The 21,686-nt window shown below is 41.6% G+C and overlaps 1 protein-coding gene across 1 annotated transcript in view; it reads left to right on the forward strand.

Annotated features, from left to right (window-relative positions):
- Window positions 1-1,143: 1,143 nt before the first annotated feature.
- The window catches only part of bard1 (BRCA1 associated RING domain 1), a 26,830-nt gene continuing 6,287 nt past the window's right edge, over window positions 1,144-21,686 (forward strand). Inside the window, exons 1-9 of the mRNA XM_063005819.1 lie at window positions 1,144-1,258; window positions 1,504-1,560; window positions 4,526-4,668; window positions 6,284-7,098; window positions 8,996-9,076; window positions 10,972-11,144; window positions 15,587-15,713; window positions 16,191-16,323; window positions 19,501-19,593. Coding sequence (XP_062861889.1) covers window positions 1,164-1,258; window positions 1,504-1,560; window positions 4,526-4,668; window positions 6,284-7,098; window positions 8,996-9,076; window positions 10,972-11,144; window positions 15,587-15,713; window positions 16,191-16,323; window positions 19,501-19,593 — 1,717 coding nt within the window. The 5' untranslated portion in view covers window positions 1,144-1,163. The remainder of the gene's footprint in view (window positions 1,259-1,503; window positions 1,561-4,525; window positions 4,669-6,283; window positions 7,099-8,995; window positions 9,077-10,971; window positions 11,145-15,586; window positions 15,714-16,190; window positions 16,324-19,500; window positions 19,594-21,686) is intronic.

Consider the following 21,686-nt stretch of genomic DNA (forward strand, 5'->3'; position numbering starts at 1 on the left):
CCTGCGACCGAATCACAGCCGTGATGTTATTCGCGATAACACACGACCTCTCGTGTTCTATTGCTTAATTACTTACCAAATGTTGTGTCTACTTTTGATAGATTTGGCATTTTCACAGCGTTTCTGAGCATGAGAGCTGACTAATTGACTCAGGTGGAGGTGTATGCAGAACAGAGCGAGCGGGCCAAATTCAACCACCCAATCACAGACTAGCATTTAGAGGGCGGACCTTCTGCGATTGGCCAGGCTCGTCCACCACTGGCCAATCGCCACGATAGGTAGCTCTATAAGCAGTCAAATGAGGCTGAACCAATGAGATACAAAGCATTTGTTTTGACATGTACCTGAGCCAATGATAATATCGATCACAAATGTAACCAGTTCACTCCAAAAGGAGGATTTTTAAGTGTCCGTCCTAGCGTTGCATGGGCGGAGGACTGGCAGCTGAAAAACCGGACTGTCCGACCTAAAGCCGGACGGCTGGCCACCCTAGGTGGACGTCCTCACGGAAAGTGCCGGCTTTAAACCGATGAAATACGAGTCTTTTCTTTTGACGTGTTCGTAAACCAACAACAGGAATATTAATTATATCGTTACAAGCGTCCATTTTGCTTCCAAAGGAGGACAAATACGTGTCTGTCCAGGGCATTGCGCCGGACTGTGAACAGGCAGATGAAAAACCAGACGTATGGATACCCTAGTCTGTAGCTGGGAGTGTCTTTTAAACGTAGCCAAAATATTAAAGTCTATTTGGATGTCAATTGATACTGGGAATGTGTCTGCATGTACTGGTTGGAGTGTTTCACTTCAGATAATCACCTCAGAATAAACAACAGCCATTACATGATGGAGCATACTACTGTATTAAAAAGTATGCCAAACTAGTATGTACTCCATAGTGGACTGACTCATTTGCCATACTAGCTAGAACAGTAGTATGTAGTATGGAACGGAGCTCTTAATAACCGCCTTTGTGTTAACCAATCAGATTAGCTCGTTTACATCCCGCCTTTTTCTTGAACCAATCACATATGCGTGTTTAAGCCCCTCCTCTTTCTGCTTGGATACTGGCGGGAGTTGCAAAACAGGAAGGAACTGAGTGAGTGAAATGAAAGCAAGTCGAAGTTTCTTCGTCCTGATTTAAATGTGAATTTTGGTTAAATATGGACGAATCAACTGTGGAATCAGCTACAGAGTTTTGGGGGAGAACCCGAGAGGCTGTAGCACACTTCCGAAAGTTGCTTTTGTGCTCGAAATGGTACGTAGATTGTCCTTATTTGTACAGGTTGTGTTTCAAATTCTCTCCTTGTGCCCTACACGAGTGCACTAGCTCTAGTCAAAAATGAGCACGCGTATCACTGTTTCAAGTGCACTTCAGGTGAGATTAGAGGACATTTGGTATTCGGCCTTAATAACAGCCTAACTGGTGTAGAAACTGTATGATCTGGTTATTAGTTGATGTTTGTTGACTTTGTTAATGGTTTTTAACTTTTACTATCACAGTACTAATATCCTGAGTGAGCCGGTGTGTCTGGGGGTCTGTGATCATCTGCTCTGCAAGTAAGCTGCTCCATATTTACTCTCTGAATAACACTGGAAGTGCACAGATGAGCCAAAACATTAGGACCACCCCTGAACTGCACACAGTTATGGAACTGGAAGGACCTTTAACTTTACTATTGATGAAGAAGATGTCAGTGGTGGACAGCTTGCAGCTTTTGCATATTTGGATCAATTATTTACAGCAGATCCAGCAGTCTGGAAGTCACACACTGGATTTCCACACTGGAGGAACTGGGAAAGATCTTCAGATGGAATGATATGTCTATTAGACAGGGGGTCCAAATGTTTTGGCTGATTGGTGTAATTTTGGTTACACGAGTGAGACTCAATGAAATAAACTAAATTCAGCTTCAGGATTATCAACACCTTTTGTAAAGTGCCACAGAATTTCTAAGGGTGTAAATAACTATTGATCTGACTGTATCTGGTTATGTACTGTCATATTTATCTAGCCTATTTATTATTTCATTATTTTCTTTTCATTGTCTGTCTGTGTACATTTATTTATTTGACGAGTCTGAATGCCTTATTTATGTAATAACTGTGTTTATCGATTAAAGTCTGTCTTTATTATTTATTTATCTAAACCCAGTCTGTCTATTTATTTATGTTAAACTTGCCTCCGTCCTTATTTATTTAAAATCTTTCTGTCTTTATTTGAAACCTAATTTATTAATTTATGTAAAACCTGTCTGTCTCAATGTCTTCATCCATCCATCCATCCGTCCGTTCATCCATTCAAAACCTGTCTGTCTTTATTTATTTATGTATTTAAAACGTCTCTGTTTATTTATCTAACATCTGTCTTATTTATTTATTACTGTATTTATTTAAAACATGTCTGTGTCTTATTTATTTATTTATTAATCTAAAATCTGTCTTTATTTATCTAAAACCTGTCTGTCTCTACTTATTTATTTATATAAAACCTGTCTCTCTATTATATATTTATTTATTAAATATTTATTTATTTTTTATGTAAAACCTTTCTTTTTCTATTTATTTATTTATCTAAAACCTGTCTCTATTTATTTATTTATTTATTTATTTATTTATTTATTTACTTATTTATCCAAAACCTGTCTGTCTCTACTTATTTATTTATTTATTTATTTATTCAAAACCTGTCTCTCTATTATATATTTATTTATTAAATATTTATTAATTTTTATGTAAAACCTTTCTTTTCTATTTATTTATTTATCTAAAACCTGTCTCTATTTATTTATTTATTTATTTATTTATTTATTTATTTATTTATCCAAAACCTGTCTCTCTATTATATATTTATTTATTAAATATTTATTAATTTTTATGTAAAACCTTTCTTTTCTATTTATTTATTTATCTAAAACCTGTCTCTATTTATTTATTTATTTATTTATTTATTTATTTATTTATTTATTTATCCAAAACCTGTCTCTCTATTATATATTTATTTATTAAATATTTATTTATTTTTTATGTAAAACCTTTCTTTTTCTATTTATTTATTTATTTATTTATTTATTTATCTAAAACCTGTCTATTTATTTATTTATTTATTTATTCAAAACCTGTCTCTCTATTATATATTTATTTATTAAATATTTATTTATTTTTATGTAAAACCTTTCTTTTCTATTTATTTATTTATCTAAAACCTGTCTCTATTTATTTATTTATTTATTTATTTATTTATTTATTTATTTATTTATTTATTTATTTATTTATCCAAAACCTGTCTCTCTACTTATTTATTTATTCAAAACCTGTCTCTCTCTTATATATTTATTTATTAAATATTTATTTATTTTTTATGTAAAACCTTTTGTTTTCTATTTATTTATTTATCTAAAACTTGTCTCTATTTATTTATTTATTTATCTATCTAAAACCTGTCTGTCTCTATTTATTTATTTATTCAAAACCTGTCTCTCTATTATATATTTATTTATTAAATATTTATTTATTTTTTATGTAAAACCTTTCTTTTTCTATTTATTTATTTAAAACTTGTCTCTATTTTTCTATTTTTCTATTTATTTATTTATTTATTTATTTATTTATTTATTTATTTATTTATTTATTTATCCAAAACATGTCTGTCTCTGTTAATTAATTAATTTATTTAATCCCTGTCTCTTTACTTATTTATTTATCTAAAACATGTTTGTATATATTTTCTTTATTTATTTTAAATGTGACTATTAATTTATTAATTTATCTGAAACCTCTCTATCTCTATTTATCTATTCAAAACCTGTCTCCTTATTTATATGTATAAAACCAATGAGTCTCTATTTATTAATTTATCTACTTAAAACCTGTCTGTTCTCTGTCTGTTTATCTATGTGGTTAGTTATTGATCTGTCTTTTTATTATATTTATCAGCAACTAAACAGTGAACAGTAACCTAGAAGCTGCACCACAATCATCTCCACCTATCATCTCCACCTATCATCTCCACCTATCAATCATCTCCACCTATCATCTCCACCTATCATCTCCACCTATCATCTCCACCTATCATCTCCACCTATCATCTCCACCTATCATCTCCACCTATCATCTCCACCTATCATCTCCACCTATCATCTCCACCTATCATCTCCACCTCCACAACACAACACCTCTGCTAAAAATACAAGAGAAGCTCACGAACATTTAAAAACAAAAACAGAACCTTTCAGCGACGCTTCAGCTCATTTTAGGGAACACATGGTACCTGTAGTGAGGTGTAGGTGTGGGAACATCATGATATGATCATGATAACCCCTAACAGGAGCAGCCAGGTGAAGAAGAAGAAGAAGAATTGTACGTCTGTTTGATTCGTGGTTTTTAACCTTTTTATTAGCTGAACTGAAACGGTGAAGTGTTGTGTGCTGCTCACGTACAGTAATGCATATGAATAATGCAGCTTGAGTGTAGATGTGTGGGGGCTGTATGTGTAAACACATAAGCACCTGTTATTTTTCTGCAGGTCATGCGCGGGTCCTGGAGCCGGCTGCAGCGTGTGCCACAGTCCCGCCTGGGTGAAGGACGTCCACAAGAACAGGCAGCTCGGTAACATCACCGAGCTCTTCCTGAAGCTGGAGGCGCTGCTTCATCCTCCCGAGTCCACAGGTAACGCCGTCGGGTCGCGTCCCTCCACCGAGCAGTTCATTAAATCATGGGTTCGGTCCTGAGGTGCGTTAAGCCGCCGGATTAAGTCGAGGTGAAATTGTACGTGAATGTCTGGCTGAACTTTAAGCCTGATAATGACTAATTACGGGAGGCAATTAGTCACGCCGATCTTTAACTGGCAGATCCGAGCCGAGCGAAGACTCGGAGCCGCGCCTCCATACGTGAGCGAGGAAGTTCGGCTCGCTGGCTGGCGTGCATGGCACTTAGATTGGCACCTCTGTAAGCTCGCCTATAATCTGCCAAATGTTCTGTCAAAAATGTCTGACTGAATGTGTGGAACACAGTGTTCTTTCGATTACCACCTCACCTCTCCTCCCCCAGACACAGCCAATCATGTCCGAGTGGCTCAGCAGCAGTAGCTCTAGGGATGAGGTCTTGGACTAAACAATTAGGGTCATGGACTAAACAGTTAAGGTCCTGCACTAAGTGGTTACGGTCCTGGACTAAACAGTTAACGGTTAAGGTCCTGGACTAAGCGGTTAAGGAGTAAACAGTCAAGGTCCTGGACTAAGCGGTTAAGGTCCTGGACTAAGCGGTTAAGGTCTTGGACTAAGCAGTTAAGGTCCTAAACTAAACAGTTAACGGTTAAGGTCCTGGACTAAGCGGTTAAGGTCCTGCACTAAGCGGTTACGGTCCTGGACTAAACAGTTAACGGTTAAGGTTCTGGACTAAGCGGTTAAGGAGTAAACAGTCAAGGTCCTGGACTAAGCAGTTAAGGTCCTGGACTAAGCAGTTAAGGTCTTGGACTAAGCAGTTAAGGTCCTGGACTAAGCAGTTAAGGTCCTAAACTAAACAGTTAACGGCTAAGGTCCTGGACTAAGCGGTTACGGAGTAAACAGTCAAGGTCCTGGACTAAACGGTTAAGGTCCTGGACTAAGCGGTTGAGGTCCCGGACTAAACGATTGAGGTCCCGGACTAAACGATTGAGGTCCCGGACTAAACGGTTAAGGTCCTGGACTAAGCAGTTAAGGTCCTAAACTAAACAGTTAACGGCTAAGGTCCTGGACTAAGCGGTTAAGGAGTAAACAGTCAAGGTCCTGGACTAAACGGTTAAGGTCCTGGACTAAACGATTGAGGTCCCGGACTAAACGATTGAGGTCCCGGACTAAACGGCTAAGGTCCCGGACTAAACAGTTAAGGTCCCGGACTGAACGGTTAAGGTCCTGGACTAAGTGCTTGAGGTCCTGGACTAAACGGTTAAGGTCCTGGACTAAGCGCTTAAGGTCCAGGACTAAACAGTTAACGGTTAAGGTCCTGGACTAAGCGGTTAAGGAGTAAACAGTCAAGGTCCTGGACTAAGCGGTTAAGGTCCCGGACTGAGCGGTTGAGGTCCCGGACTGAGCGGTTGAGGTCCCGGACTGAACGGTTGAGGTCCCGGACTAAGCGGTTGAGGTCCTGCACTAAGCGGTTTAGGTCCCGGACTAAGCGTTTAAGGTCCTGGACCAAAAAGGTTGCCGGTTCAAGCCCCACTACTTTAGGTTGCAGAACAGTAAGTGAACTGAGCGACGTTGCTGTGCTGTACATGCTGCTAAAGTATCTCATTATTATCTTCTAGCCTCTTCTGCAGAGCCCTCCCCCCCCTCACCCCAACCCAGCGTCCTCACCAAGAAGAAGAACCTGAAGATCTGGTTCAGCCCCAAGAGCCGCGGCGTACGCTGCAGCGTGGCGACCCCGGCGGAGGATCCCGCCCCGGGCACCTCCAAACTCAAACGCTCCAACCCTCTCTCTGTCTTCAACTTCTCCTCCTCGCAGGACTCGGGCTCCTCCACCCCGCCCGGACCGGGTCCGGACCAGGAGCGCAGGAAGAAACGGAAGAGACGGAGCGGCGGGTCGGTCCCCAGAACCGGACCCGCCACCCGCCATCAGAGCAGGCGGGCGCTGAAGAGGATGAGGCTGGAGGCCGTGAACCAGCAGTGGGGGTTCGGTCAGGAGGGCGTGGCCCGGGGTGAGAAGGTTCCTGTGGATCGCGGTGGGGAACCACGCAGCAAGAGGGTCTCCTTCCAGTGCTCGGGGGACGAAATCCCACCGAGCGAGAGTCCGGGAACCAGATCGTCCAGTGAGCGGAAGTCTCCAGCTCAGATAAGCCCGCCTACCAGTGAGGTCACAGAGACGGAACCAGGCGCTCATTCTTCTCCAATCGTGACCCCTAAACGATCCAGACCAGAAGATGTTGACCAACAGAGAACCCCCAAGAGGCCCAGATCGTCCCCGGGTCGAAGGAGAAGGTCGGGACCTGTTTCCGAAACGTCCAAAGAGGGGCAGAAGGAAACCCGGAGCGTCTCTCCTGCCCCTCCGAGGGCACAGAGCAGCCCGGGGTACATGAAGAGGAACCACAAAGGAGAGACGCCGCTCCACCTCGCCGCCATTAAGGTTCATTCATGACGTTTTGGGGTTTTTCGGGGGGGATTGAGACGAGGCCGGGTGCTCGGGTGGTTTAATACTTGTTTTTTTTTAGCTATAATTAGGCAGGACATCAAAGCAAAGCATTATGGGTGATCTGTTCCTGACTTCTCTGTGCTCATATGAATAGGACCCAGGAATGCAAATCTGAATTGGCACGAATTCTCACAGACACACTCAAAACACACTTGTGGATCTTGTGGACAGGTTTGCCAGAGGAGGTGGAGCCTGTTATAGCAGCAAAAAGAGGGTCTAATACATCTTAATTAAACCCTGAGAGTCAAAAAAATGGGTGGCAGAGAAAAATAATAAAAATAATAACAAATAAATGTGTAAGTGAGCACCCCTATATAGGACTCTATGGGATTATAGGACTGTTTAGGATTATGGGAGTCTATGGGACTCGAGGACTATGGGATTATACGACTCTGGCATTATGTGACTTAATGGGATTATGGTACTTTGGGATTGTAGGACTCTAGGATTATGGGACTCTGTGGGTTTATGGGATTATGGGTCTCAAGGACTCTGGGATTATGGGACTCTGGGATTATGCAACTGTGCGATTATGTGACTTTATGAGATTATAGGACTTTATGGGATTATGGGACTCTGGGATTGTGGGACTTTATGGGATTATGGGACTCTGGGATTATGGGATTTAATGGGACTCTAGGATTGTGGGACTCTGGGATTATGGGACTTTTTGGGATTATGGGACTCAAGGACTTAGATTATGGGACTCTAGGATTGTGGGACTCTATGGGGTTATGGAACTCTAGGATTGTGGGATTATGGGACTCTAGGATTGTGGGACTCAAGGACTATTAGATTATGGGACTCTATGGACTATGGGATTAGGGGACTCTAGGATTATGGGACTCTGGATTTATCTGTGGGATTATAGGACTATGGGATTGTGGGACTAGGATTATGGGACTGTGGAATTATCTGTGGGATTATAGGACTCTATGGGATTATGGGACTCTGGGATTATCTGTGGGATTATAGGACTATGGGATTGTGGGACTCTAGGATTATGGGACTCTGGATTTATCTGTGGGATTATAGGACTATGGGATTGTGGGACTCTAGGATTATGGGACTCTGGGATTATCTGTGGGATTATGGGACTCTGGGATTATCTGTGGGATTATGGGACTCTGGGATTATCTGTGGGATTATAGGACTATGGGATTGTGGGACTCTAGGATTATGGGACTCTGGATTTATCTGTGGGATTATAGGACTATGGGATTGTGGGACTCTAGGATTATGGGACTCTGGAATTATCTGTGGGATTATAGGACTCTATGGGATTATGGGACTCTGGGATTATCTGTGGGATTATGGGACTCTGGGATTATCTGTGGGATTATGGGACTCTGGGATTATCTGTGGGATTATGGGACTCTGGGATTATCTGTGGGATTATAGGACTCTATGGGATTATGGGACTCTGGGATTATCTGTGGGATTATAGGACTCTATGGGATTGTGGGACTCTAGGATTATGGGACTCTGTGGAATTATCTGTGGGATTATGGGACTCTGGGATTATCTGTGGGATTATGGGACTCTGGGATTATCTGTGGGATTATGGGACTCTGGGATTATGGGACCAGAAATGTTTGGACATTTTTCAAAATGTGTAGCTGCACCAAATCTGGATTGTCCTTGGAACTTCCCCAAACTGTTGCCACAATGCTAAAAGTGTATAATTTATACCACCTTTAAATTATACACGTTTAGGAAGGGTGTCCACATACTTTTGGACCTATAGTGTATGCACGGTTACAGCAAAAAGTAAGTGAACCCTTGAATCTTAACAGTTGAAATGCCCTGATCTATCTGACCCCTCGTACAGGGCGATGCAGAGATGGTGCGAGAGCTGCTGGCGCAGGGTGCCGACCCCAACCTGAAGGACCACGCCGGCTGGACTCCACTGGTCTGTATTTATCTCGTCTCACGTTCATGATTCCTTGACGCCGCCCGTGTAAAAGCGTGTACTCGTATTTTGCCCGTTTCTGAACAGCTGAGCTGAACTGGTTGCTCTAAATTTTACCCCTCGGTGCGCCAAGGATTGACCCGATGTCCCGGGTGCTTTTATGCCCTCTGTCCAGTGTTTCACGACCCTGACCAGGATGAATAAATCAAATATATAAGTAAATAAACAGCACGGGTCATTAAGTGCCTGTTGTAAAGATGCTTTGTGGACTTCACGTGCCCGGTGTTTGACTGGCACCGATGCCACTGTGACCCGAATCAGAATGTAATTAAAGAAATGAATGAATTGAGTATATTAACTGTTGTGAAAAAGTTAGTGAACCCTAGATTTGACCTGAAATGCAGTTAGATTGTTATATACATCCTAAGACTAGATAGAAAACACGATTAAACAATCGACGCAAACATAATCATTTTTACATTTATTTGCTGAGCTAAATGATTATATTTCTATTTATTTTTATATTTAGTTTTCTACTTATTTTAGATTTTTATATTTATTCATTTTCAGTTTATAATTATTTTTATTTTTATATTTATTTTATAATTTTATATTTGTATTGTTTATTTTTATATTTAATTATTTTCATTTATTTGTTTTCATATTTATCTTATATTTTTATATTTATTTTTATATGAAATCTCTATGTATTTATTTTTATATTTATTTTATATTTGTTATAACTATTTATTTTATATTAATTATTTTATATTTATTTATTTTTATATTTATTTTATATTTTTATGATTATTTTTTATATTTATTTTTATATTAATGTTTTTTAATATTTATTTATTTTTATTTTTATCTGTATTTTTTATATTTATTTATTTTATATTTATTTTATAAATAAACAGCACGGGTCATTAAGTGCCTGTTGTAAAGATGCTTTGTGGACTTCACGTGCCCGGTGTTTGACTGGCACCGATGCCACTGTGACCCGAATCAGAATGTAATTAAAGGAATGAATGAATTGAGTATATTAACTGTTGTGAGAAAGTTAGTGAACCCTAGATTTGACCTGAAATGCAGTTAGATTGTTATATACATCCTAAGACTAGATAGAAAACACGATTAAACAATCGATGCCAATGATCATAAATGATCCAACATTAAATATTTTTGTTTAAAAATAGTCTACATATACCCAATACATTAAAAGAAACCCTCACACAGAATAATACAGAAATAATCAATTTCCTTCATAATATACGACTGAAAACATAAATCTAGCATAAAACACCGATTGAATGTCTTAAATATGTCAACATGCCGTTATAAAAACAAACGCTTGTCAAACTTCTTAGCAGCATTGTATAGACTTTGCTTTGTTAGAAAAGCTGGTTTTGGCACTTTGTAGGGTCTTCATTAGGCCTTTTGTGGTTTCCCTCGGGCTCTTTCACCTCTTTCAGGATTGCCGTTGATGCCCACTCCTAGGGTGACTGGCATCAGCTCTTCATTTGTCTTCATTTGCAGGCAGCCGTGGATGGATGTCGTCTTTCCTGCTTCATACGTCTCTGTCTCAGTTCGCCGGGAGCGATGGATCACTTTCTCGAGTCGAACGATTTGTCAGTTCAGTCGCCGGGCTTCTTGTGGCATCATTTAATGGGCAAAGCACCAGTCAAACCCACACTGCCAACCATATCGCCTTACTGGGAATACTTTAGAACACAGCGGTTCACTTACTTATTCTGCCTGTATTGTGGATCAAAGCAGAAATCTGGATCACTCTGAAGGGTTCACTTACTTTTCCTTGTAGCCGTATGTGTATATACTGTATATAAATATTAACGCTGCACGTCATCTCTTCAAGCGTGTACATGTTCTCCCCCCAGCATGAGGCGTGTAATCTGGGTCACGTGGGCGTGGTGGAGGTGCTGCTCCTGCAGGGGGCGATGCTCAACACGCCCGGCTACGAGAACGACTCGCCGCTGCACGACGCCGTGAGGAACGGCCACGTCGCCGCCGCCAAGCTGCTACTGGAGCGCGGCGCACTGACCAGCGTTCTGTAAGCTCACACACACACACACACGCGCAGACACACACACACACACACACACACACACACACACACACACAGGTGACAGATTAAAGGAAAACACAATTCAGCAGCTCTACGTTCAGACTGGCTGCGATTTTCAATCAGAGCTGCTGATTTCTGGCGACAGTAGGCGGAGTCTGCGACACGAAAAACTTGAGCGAATTTTTGAGGGATTTTCTGTGAGAGGGACGAGGGTATGTTATATAAACTTTTAAAATGTTTTTATATTATATATTTATATTATATTATTATATTTTAGTTTATGAGTTTATATTTTTTATTATTTATTTTTATACTTATTTATTTTATATTCATTTATTTTTATATTTATTTTATATTTTTATAACTTTTTATATTTATTTTATATTAATGTTTTTATATTTATTTATTTGCATGTTTATATTTATTTTTATTTTTATATTTGATCTTATATTTTTATAATTATTTTATATTAAATCTTTATATTTATTTATTTTTATATTAATTTTACATTTTTATAATTATTTTTTATATTTATTTCTATATTAAATTTTTTAATATTTATTTTATTTTTATATGTATTTTTATATTAGGCAAGGCAAGTTACATTTTTATATTTATTTATTTTATATTTATTATATATTTTTATAACTTTTATATTTACTTTATATATTTATTTATTTGTAATTTATATTTATTTTATATTTGAATATATATTTTTTTATATTACGTTTTTAAAATGTATTTATTTATTTATTTTATTATTATAATTTTTTTATGTATGTGTGTATGTGAAGTAACCTTGGGTATAAGACGGGCGCTATATAAATACAACTAATTGATGTTGTTTTTTGGGGCGGGGCCGGTTGGGCGGTGATGTTTTTTTTGGGGGGGGTCGGGCGGTGATGTTTTTTGGGGGGGGCGGTTGGGCGGTGATGTTTTTTTTGGGGGTGGTCAGGCGGTGATGTTTTTTTGGGGGGGCGGTTGGGCGGTGATGTTTTTTGGGGGGGTCGGGCGGTGATGTTTTTTGGGGGGGGCGGTTGGGCGGTGATGTTTTTTTTGGGGGTGGTCAGGCGGTGATGTTTTTTTGGGGGGGCGGTTGGGCGGTGATGTTTTTTGGGGGGGTGGTCAGGCGGTGATGTTTTTTTGGGGGGGGCGGTTGGGCGGTGATGTTTTTTGGGGGGGTGGTCAGGCGGTGATGTTTTTTTGGGGGGGCGGTTGGGCGGTGATGTTTTTTGGGGGGGTGGTCAGGCGGTGATGTTTTTTTGGGGGGGGCGGTTGGGCGGTGATGTTTTTTGGGGGGGTGGTCAGGCGGTGATGTTTTTTTGGGGGGGGCGGTTGGGCGGTGATGTTTTTTGGGGGGGTGGTCAGGCGGTGATGTTTTTTGGGGGGGTCGGGCGGTGATGTTTTTTGGGGGGGGCGGTTGGGCGGTGATGTTTTTTGGGGGGGGCGGTTGGGCGGTGATGTTTTTTGGGGGGGTCGGGCGGTGATGTTTTTTGGGGGGGGCGGTTGGGCGGTGATGTTTTTTTTGGGGGGCGGTTGGGCGGTGATGTTTTTTTTGGGGGGGGTCGGGCGGTGATGTTTTTTTGGGGGGGCGGTTGGGCGGTGATGTTTTTTGGGGGGGTCGGGCGGTGATGTTTTTTGGGGGGGCGGTTGGGCGGTGATGTTTTTTTGGGGGGGCGGTTGGGCGGTGATGTTTTTTGGGGGGGTCGGGCGGTGATGTTTTTTGGGGGGGCGGTTGGGCGGTGATGTTTATTGTTTACCGAGTGTGTGAGTGTGTAACGCTGATCTCTCCCGTCAGCGGTTAAGCCGCGTTTAGCTCCCGGCGGTTGATTTCTGCAGCTTGTCGGTTCTGTGGCATGAATCATTCGAGCTATCTTCAGGACCTGTATCGATCTGTAACGTGCGGGGCCTGTTAGTGCTGCGTGTGGGATTCTGCGGCTATGAAATTGATTTGAGTTTCTAGGAGACGATCGTCGTGGCAGCGGCGATAAAGACGTCGGTGTTATGGCCGTTTCATGATCGTCGTGTCTTTTCTCTTGGTGCTTTCTAGGTTCTGAACTGGCGGGACGGTTCCATCGTACGAGAACAATGGTGTTAAAATAGAGTCACTCTGTGTGATCAAGTATAACTGTGGGAATTTGTGCCAGTTCACTCCAGTGGGCCGAGGTCAGGGCTTTTGTCTAAAATTATGATGGGTTTATATATTTCACTTCAAGAAATGCAGCATGTGTGACAACAGTTTGGGGAAGGTCCACAAGGCAAGGACTAAACAGGCACGGACAAGTTTGGTTAAGAGAAGCTCCAAGGTCTTGCAAAGAGATGCGTATCACGTACAGAGAGTCACACACTGCTCTCTATTATCCCCCGTCTCCACCAGCCAGCAGAGGTCGTAACTGCAGCAGTGATGAGGAATCCTCTCTCCCGGTGATGGCAGACGTGTACCAGTCGTTTGTGCGTGTAGGTGCCTGACCGGGTGGTAGCAGAGCTGAGATTCCCGCGAGCTCGAGTTATAAGACGTTTTTACCCGACGGCATTAATCTCATGCTCAAAATCTGTCCTAAATAAAGTAAAGCACAGCAGCTGTCGCCGACTCCCTTTGTTTTATCCGCCGGGTCCTAGATTGAGCACAGAAGCAGCCAGCGAGGGACGCCTGGCGTCTCATGAATCCAAATGAAACATTTTATGGACCAGCGGACCTGCTAATTGTCCCCCAGATGTTATTTCCATATTGATGCTTAATTTAGGCAAACGGCAGGTGCTGCTGTCTTCTGTTTGGACTTTGTTTTGGTCCCTGTTTTATTTAAGACCCTCGTCTGAACCCTTCTGGGGGGGGTCATGGAGCCTTCGGCGTCCCGTTTCTGAACCCAACGGTGTTAAAACAGAGCGACCTCTGTTACCCCTTTTCCACTGACGCGGCACGGAGCCCGTTCCGGTTCCCGAACTTGACTTTGAACCGGTTCCGCGTGTTTCCACCGGAAAAAAGAGGTTCCAGACAGAGAACCGGCGGGCCGATCTGGCACCACAGGATACTGGCTTATTCAGCCCGAACCGTGACGTCACCTGTGGGCGCGTCGTGTCGTACAGCACAGCGACAGCAACGATGCCGTCAGCTGGGGCCTCTTTTTTAAAAATATTTTTATCTTTTAAACTTCACCTGATCACATTTCGAGCCAGTTTGCTGCTGATATTTTCAAAGCGCCTTTAAAAAGATGAACTGTGAGATATGACGTGATGAAAGTGACCCGGACAGAACGAAAAACGCGTAACGTGATAAATAAAGCGTGAAGCTTTTTAAGCTCCCCGAGCTGCATAAACACACGAGAAGTAAATCCAGTTAAACACGGATACACGTGGTATTATAGACTGGATCTGATGGTTATTTCACACAGATGTTTGTTCGTGTTGTGGAACTTTAATGATGTTTCACCGCTCGAGTCGAGCGCTGAGTAAATCGGCTATTTGCGCCGAGAGTCGCGGTGAAACCGAAGCACAAAACGCTGAGACGAACACGTCACGTCTTCTTATCACCGATAGCTGATCGATGCTTTTTACATAAAAACGAACATCTGTAACAGCAGCACAAACGCTCACACATAATCCACACACTCCACCATGATATTACCGCTCTTAACTTTAGTTAAGTAACGCCCACCGATGATGATGACGCTGCTTGGTTCTTAAAAACTGGTGGAAACGCGCGTCGGTTCTCTACAGAACACCAACGTTCAGAGAAACCCGAACAGAACCGGTTCAAGAACCATGTTTTTTTTGGTGGAAAAGGGGTATGTGTGATGGTTCAGCTGGAACGACAGCCGCTCTTCTGAGAAGCTTCTTACAAGACTTTGAAGTACGTCTGTGGGAATTTGTGCCCATTTAGTCAAAAGATGACAGCATGTGTGCGGCTGGGTACTGATTGATCAGTCGATGTTCCAGTTCATCCCAGAGCTGTTGAGCGGAGCTGTGGTCAGGGCTCTTTTTTTTTAAATACTTTTTTACGCACGGTCATGCTGGAACAGGGACGAGGCCTTCCCTAAACTGTTGGTGCAAAGCTAGGAGCGTATCAATAATTAGAAAGGGTGTCCAGGTATTTTTGTTCATGTAGTGTATCGATCTAAAGGGCGTCCCAATGACCACATGATGCTTGGGCAGTGAACTTTATACAAGCTCATGGCCAGGTGTCCGAATACTTTTGGCCATATAACTGGAACAGGAAAGGACCTTCCCTAAACTGTTGCTGCCAAGTTGGAAGCAGGTCATTTACTTCATATAATTGATTTATTACACCTGTTAGCGACTGTCGTGGCTGAAACCCACAAATTCAATCATTTGAAAGGGCGTCCCAATACTTTTGGTCATATAGTGTATATTATGTATTATGTATAATGTATTTTTTATTTGTTTTTTATTATTATTATTATTTTGTACAGAAATATTTTTGGCCTTCGCCCCGTGGATTATGCAGCGACTCCGGAAATGCGAGAGGTCCTAAGCTCGGCCCCTGAGGCGACTCCCGGCACGGCGACGCCCATCAGCTCTCCAGCCAATCAGCTAAAGGTACGTCAAGCTATATCCACCCTTGAGCCAAAACATTAGGACCACCTGACCCACCGGGAATGCTCTGGGATGAACCGGAACGTCAACCGATCGATCGGCGCCCAGCCGTGCAGATGCGTTTAGTCATCGAGGTCACTCGATTTTAATGCAGTAGTAGCAGTGGGCAGTGGTAGCTGGAGTAGAAATCGGAAGGTTGCCGGGCCCCTGAGCGAGGCCCTTGACCCTCAATTGCTTAGTCATAACTGTAGGTCGCTTTAGATACAAGCGCCCGCTAAATGCAGCAAATGTAAATGTGATATCGTTTTTTTTTTTTTTTTTAATGGGACGTCCAGCAAGCTTCTGCTCAGGTGTCCGAATACTTTAAGCCACACGGGCGTATTTAGGGGTGGTCCTAATGTTTTGGCTCATCGGTGTACGTGTATGATGTACTGAAATGCAAGTTTTTTTGGAAGTGTTTTTTTATCCGTGTGCTTTCAGTCTGCAGCTCTAATAAAACGGGACGTGCAGGTCACTCTCATCAGCAGCTCTCTGACCCAGGTCCAGCAGAACCAGCTGCACCAATCGGGCCGGGTCTTGGGGGCAAAGCGTGTCGAGGTGTTCTCCAGTGCTGGTACATTTACATCTGTGTTAACAATCTGTTGTTTTCAATAGTTGGGACCCTGTACGGACTGAATTGGGTCAATGTTCCCTCAATATCTCCTCCTAATTTAGTCGTGTCCACTTCCCTGATCGTATTTCACCTCTACTGCTGCAGACCTCCCCTCCTTTTGACACGTGTGCAGTACCGACCACTTATTTTCACCCTGTATGGGGATGCGTATAGCACACGGAGAGTCTGTGCAGCGCCGTCGATCAGCCAGCAGAGGTCGTAACTGCAGCAGTTATGAGGAACCCTTATGACCCCTCCTCCCTCGGATCAGCCAGTTATGATCCTGGTTGGTACCCGACCAACCAATAGCGGAGCTGATATTCAAACTCGCGATACTAGACATAGTTTTACATATTATTATTATTATTTATTTATTTATTTATTTAAAACTCCTGGTTATATAGAAGCTTTAAAAATATGGAAACATCCCGACTTACGTCCTCGGTTTATTCCAAGGCCGCCTCTCTGTCCGTCTGAATAAATAGGAGGGTCGCAAACCAGCACCCTTCAACTATGACTCCTGGATTATGACTATGGGAATTTGCCATCTTCCATCTTCTGCAGCAGCATCGAGGACAGTGGTTCCCAGTGGTGGTTTAGTATATTGGACCTGACTCACTCACTTTCTTATCCGCTTATCCAATCAGGGTCGTGGGGGGGCGTACTGGAGCCTATCCCAGCTTTTCAATGGGCGCAAGGCACACAGTAGCACCCTGGACGGGGCGCCAGTCCATCGCAGGGCACACACACACACACACACACACACACATTCACCTATAGAGCAATTCAGTGTCTCCAATTAGCCTGGGGAGAACATGCAAAGTCCACACAGAAAGGACCCGGACCGGACCGCCCCGCCTGGGGATCGAACCCAAGACCTTCTTGCTGTGAGGTGACAGTGCTACCCACCGAGCCACCGTCCCGCCTGGACCCGACCAACGGGTCATAAAAGCTTCCAGACTTTTTAATGGGATTATAAATCTGGCCAGAGAAGCGGTTGTGTTCAAATCCCTTAACTTTTAGAGAACCCTTAAACGTCTCATTTCCACCAACAAGGTTCTGGTTCTGGTGCCAGAGCTGGTGCCAGTTTCGGCGATCTAGCAGACCTTTTAAGGACAGACCCACGTTTCTACTGGTTTGAAAGCCTAGGGTTCTAGATTTTGGCCCCAGTGGCGGCACCATGCCAGTGGAAAAGAGGTGGCGTCATATTAAAATCTCGTATTATAAACAGTGATCGTTTATCATCTACCGAAATCTCTGGCGCTGCAGGAACGATTTGTCTTTATTCACTAGAACGTTTCCGTTCGGAGCGTAACGACGTTAATAGCGAACGTTTCCCGTCGGACACCGAGCGCATGTTAAGATTCTCGCGCTGGCAGGATCATCGTCGTCTCGGGAGACGTCACACGGCGCCGAGGATCACGCCGAGAGAGGCGCTCACGATTCCGTCTCAACATCCGAGTGCGTCAGAGTCAGAACGGGGTGAAATTAAAAGAAGTGAAGCAGTTCATCAGGAGGTGCACGTTAGCGTTAGCGTTAGCGACACAGGGTGCGGCGTCCGGCAAAAAATGATCCGCTCACGGAGCCAGACGGGCGCGCTCGTGTTTTATTAAATTACACTGATGTGTTTGTTTAGAGAGCTTTTAAACATCTTAAACACATACACAGGTTAAGGTACTGGACTAGTACTGAAAAGGTTGCTGGTTCAAGCCCCACCACTGCCAGGTTGTCTCTGTTGGGCCCTTGAGCAAGGCCCCTAAACCTCAATTGCTTAGACAATATTAACTGTCACAGTTCTGTAAGTCGCTTTGGATAAAGAAATGCTGTAAATGTAAATATATTAGAGACCTAAACTGTGTTTTGATTTCATAACTCTTACACTGGGTGGTATCTGTACTCTCACTTTATTGTCTCTTTGTTTAGTCTAGTCATATTTATTCATTTATTTATTTATTTATTATTAATGAATGAAATGAATTTATTTATTTATTTAGACACAGAGGCGGCTTTAGAATGATTTAATGACGTAAGATGGGATGTTTTCGTTTATACATATTTTTTTTTTTATACTAATTTAGGCTGCCACAACTGATCCCACTTTTACATCACCAGGAGTTTGTATGCGGCTTATTTATTTATTTTATTGATTGATTTGATTAATTTATTTTACTTTGACAAAGAGAAAGAAAGAAAAGAAAGAAAAAAAGGAAAAGAGTGAAAAAAGACAAAGAAACAAGGAAAAAAGAACGAAAAAGGAGAGAAAAAGATACAAAAAGAAAAAGAAAGATAGACAGAAAAAAAGAAAAGTACGAACAAAATAAAGAAAGAAAAAGAAAGAAAGAGAAAGGAGAGACAGAAAGAAAGAAAAAAACTAATAAAAAAAGGAGAACTAAGAGAAAGAAGAAAAAAAACAGAAAGAAAGAAAAAACTGAAAGAAAGAAATAAAGAAAAAAGAGAGGAAAAGGAAAAAGAAAAGGCACGAAAGTAGAAGTAAAGAAAAAGAAAGAAAGAAAAAGACATAGAGAACTAAAGAAAGAAAGGTAAGTAAGAAAGAAAAAGGGAGAAAGGAGAACGAATGAAAAAAGACAAAGAAACAAAGAAAAAATAATGAAAAAGGAGAGAAGATAAAAAGAAAGAAAGAAAAAGAGAGAAAAATGAGGAAAATGTATGAATGGAAGAAAAGAAAGACAAAAAGAAATTGTTCTGTTACAGAAGTGGGAACATTATATTCCACATCCACAGGAGGGGAAATAAAGACATAAAAAATAAACAATAAATAGGAAACACAATAAGGACGGGACAGAGAGGGGCAATAAAGAATTAGTATAACTAAACAGCAGGAATAAAGTAAAACACAATAAAGAATTACTGTAACTAAACAGGAATAAAATAAAACACACTCACTGTAGAAAAACTGACTATAAAAAAGAATCTAGAATATTAACACCAACATAAGGACCAAAAACCTGCAGAAATAAAAAATAAAACATTAGCCGGTCAGGCGCCCCGCACAGACACATGATTCAGGTGGTGAAGCAGTCGAGTGCTGATGGAGTATCGTTTGGATAACAGGATTATTATTATTATCGTTTGGATAATCTCCTTTCTGTTGGTTGTAACTTTGATTTCCTCTTCTAGTCACTCATGTGATCGTACCCGATGGTCCTGCACCGTCCACCCTGACTGTTCTGCGGGGAATTCTCAACGGATGCTGGGTCGTAACCTTCCCATGTGAGTTTATTAAAGTAAACCTTTATTTTAGATTTTATAAAGATATATAAATAAAATAAAAATAATAAGTAAGCTCTATGCTGCGTGCTTTATAGAATTATTCATTTACTTCTATTATTACTTTACATTTATAGAATTATATAATTGTCATAATTGAGTGTAAGCACGTTGGACGGGGTTCCAGTTCATCCCAGAGCTTCACCCGGCAGCGCCGCTGAGATTCCAACCCGGATCCTTGTGCCACATGAGCAGCTTTTATTTTATTTACTTTCATTAAATATATATATGTCCAGTTTACAAAGTAATTCATTCATTCATATTCATGTTTTACTACCGCTTTAGCCTGGTCAGGGTTGAGGTGGGCGGGGTCTCAACCATTCTACACACTAATGTCTGTGTGTAGACGCCCGACTGGCTGATAGCACCGCTTGAGATTCTAACCCTGGATTCCAAGGACTAACGTTGTGCCAACCTTGACCCTGTCGAAGACCTGCTTACTTTTAAGTCCCGTCTTTTCCCACCCAGCAGACCAGCGATTTTGGACTGCCGATCGTGGCCAGTAGGGGGCGCTCAGTAGCAGAGCTGAGATTCGAACTCTGAGTGCTTTTGAATGGTGCCGTGACTGAAACAGGCTGAGAATCGCCGCTCTAGAGAGGCGTGTGGGTAAAGCGTGAGAATTCGTTTGTATTTGTTAGATTGTGTATAAATCGAACCTCACCGGAGCGTTTTGTGATCACGCGTTCATTAAAAACGATTAAAAAGAATAAAAACGAAGCTTAGTGCGCGCTTCGCTCGCTCGCTGGGACGTACACATGCGAGCGGTCCTTATTGTTTTGAATCTAATTAGCCGCTATGCTAATGGATTCTTTTCCCGTCTAGCTATCTGAGCGGCCCTAATGTCCTGCGAGAGGCGGATTAACCCCGGGTCGAGGCGCTAGCACGGCTCGTCGTAGCGTAAGCTGTAATTAACCAGACGGAGGAAACGTAATTACACTCGGCGACCGGCGCGTGATGGGGTTTGAGCGGCGGACGAGCGTTTTCCTGTTACAGACGCGTAATGGAGACGGGAGACGTCATGAGCGCCGGTGTGCTGATGTCTGGGCGTCGTGCGGCCACAAAGCCGCGCGGAATCTGCATCTGAAAACGCGTTTCCGTTCGGATAATGGATGGCGGGGGGCGTGGACGGGACGCGTCGTTACCCTGGAGATTAAATCTTCATTCGGAAGCCGTTTGTACCCACGATTCTCCTCGGTGCCGCTCGACTGGTGGAGAAAACGTTCAGTTTAATACAAATTCAGTTCCAAAAATGTTGGGATGGTTGGTAAAGAGATCGAAACTGTGGTTTAAGTTCATTTCTATAAAACAGAACAGAATAGAATAGAACAGAACAGAAAAGAATAAAATAGAACAGAACATAATAGAACATAATAGAATAGAACAGAAAAGAACAGAACAGAAAATGTAGGTTACGTTCATTTTAATAGAATAGAACAGAGCAGAATACAACAGAAAATAATATAAAAGAACAGAGTAGAGTAAAACAGAATAGAATAGAACATAACAGAGTAGAGTAGAATAGAACAGAGCAGAATAGAACAGAATAGAATAGAACAGAAAAGAATATAAAAGAACAGAGTAGAATAGAACAGAATAGAATAGAACAGAAAAGAATATAAAAGAACAGAGTACAATAGAACAGAATAGAATAGAACAGAAAAGAATATAAAAGAACAGAGTAGAATAGAACAGAGTAGAATAGAATAGAACAGCAGAATAGAATAGAATAGAATAGAATAGAATATAAAAGAACAGAGTAGAATAGAACAGAGCAGAATAGAACAGAGCAGAATAGAACAGAATAGAATAGAACAGAAAAGAATATAAAAGAACAGAGTAGAACAGAATAGAATAGAACAGAAAAGAATATAAAAGAACAGAGTAGAACATAATAGAATAGAACAGAAAAGAACAGAACAGAAAATGTAGGTTACGTTCATTTTAATAGAATAGAACAGAGCAGAATAGAACAGAAAAGAATATAAAAGAACAGAGTAGAATAGAACAGAATAGAATAGAACAGAAAAGAATATAAA

The sequence above is a fragment of the Trichomycterus rosablanca genome, chromosome 12, assembly GCF_030014385.1.
Source record: "Trichomycterus rosablanca isolate fTriRos1 chromosome 12, fTriRos1.hap1, whole genome shotgun sequence".
Taxonomy (NCBI): domain Eukaryota; kingdom Metazoa; phylum Chordata; class Actinopteri; order Siluriformes; family Trichomycteridae; genus Trichomycterus; species Trichomycterus rosablanca.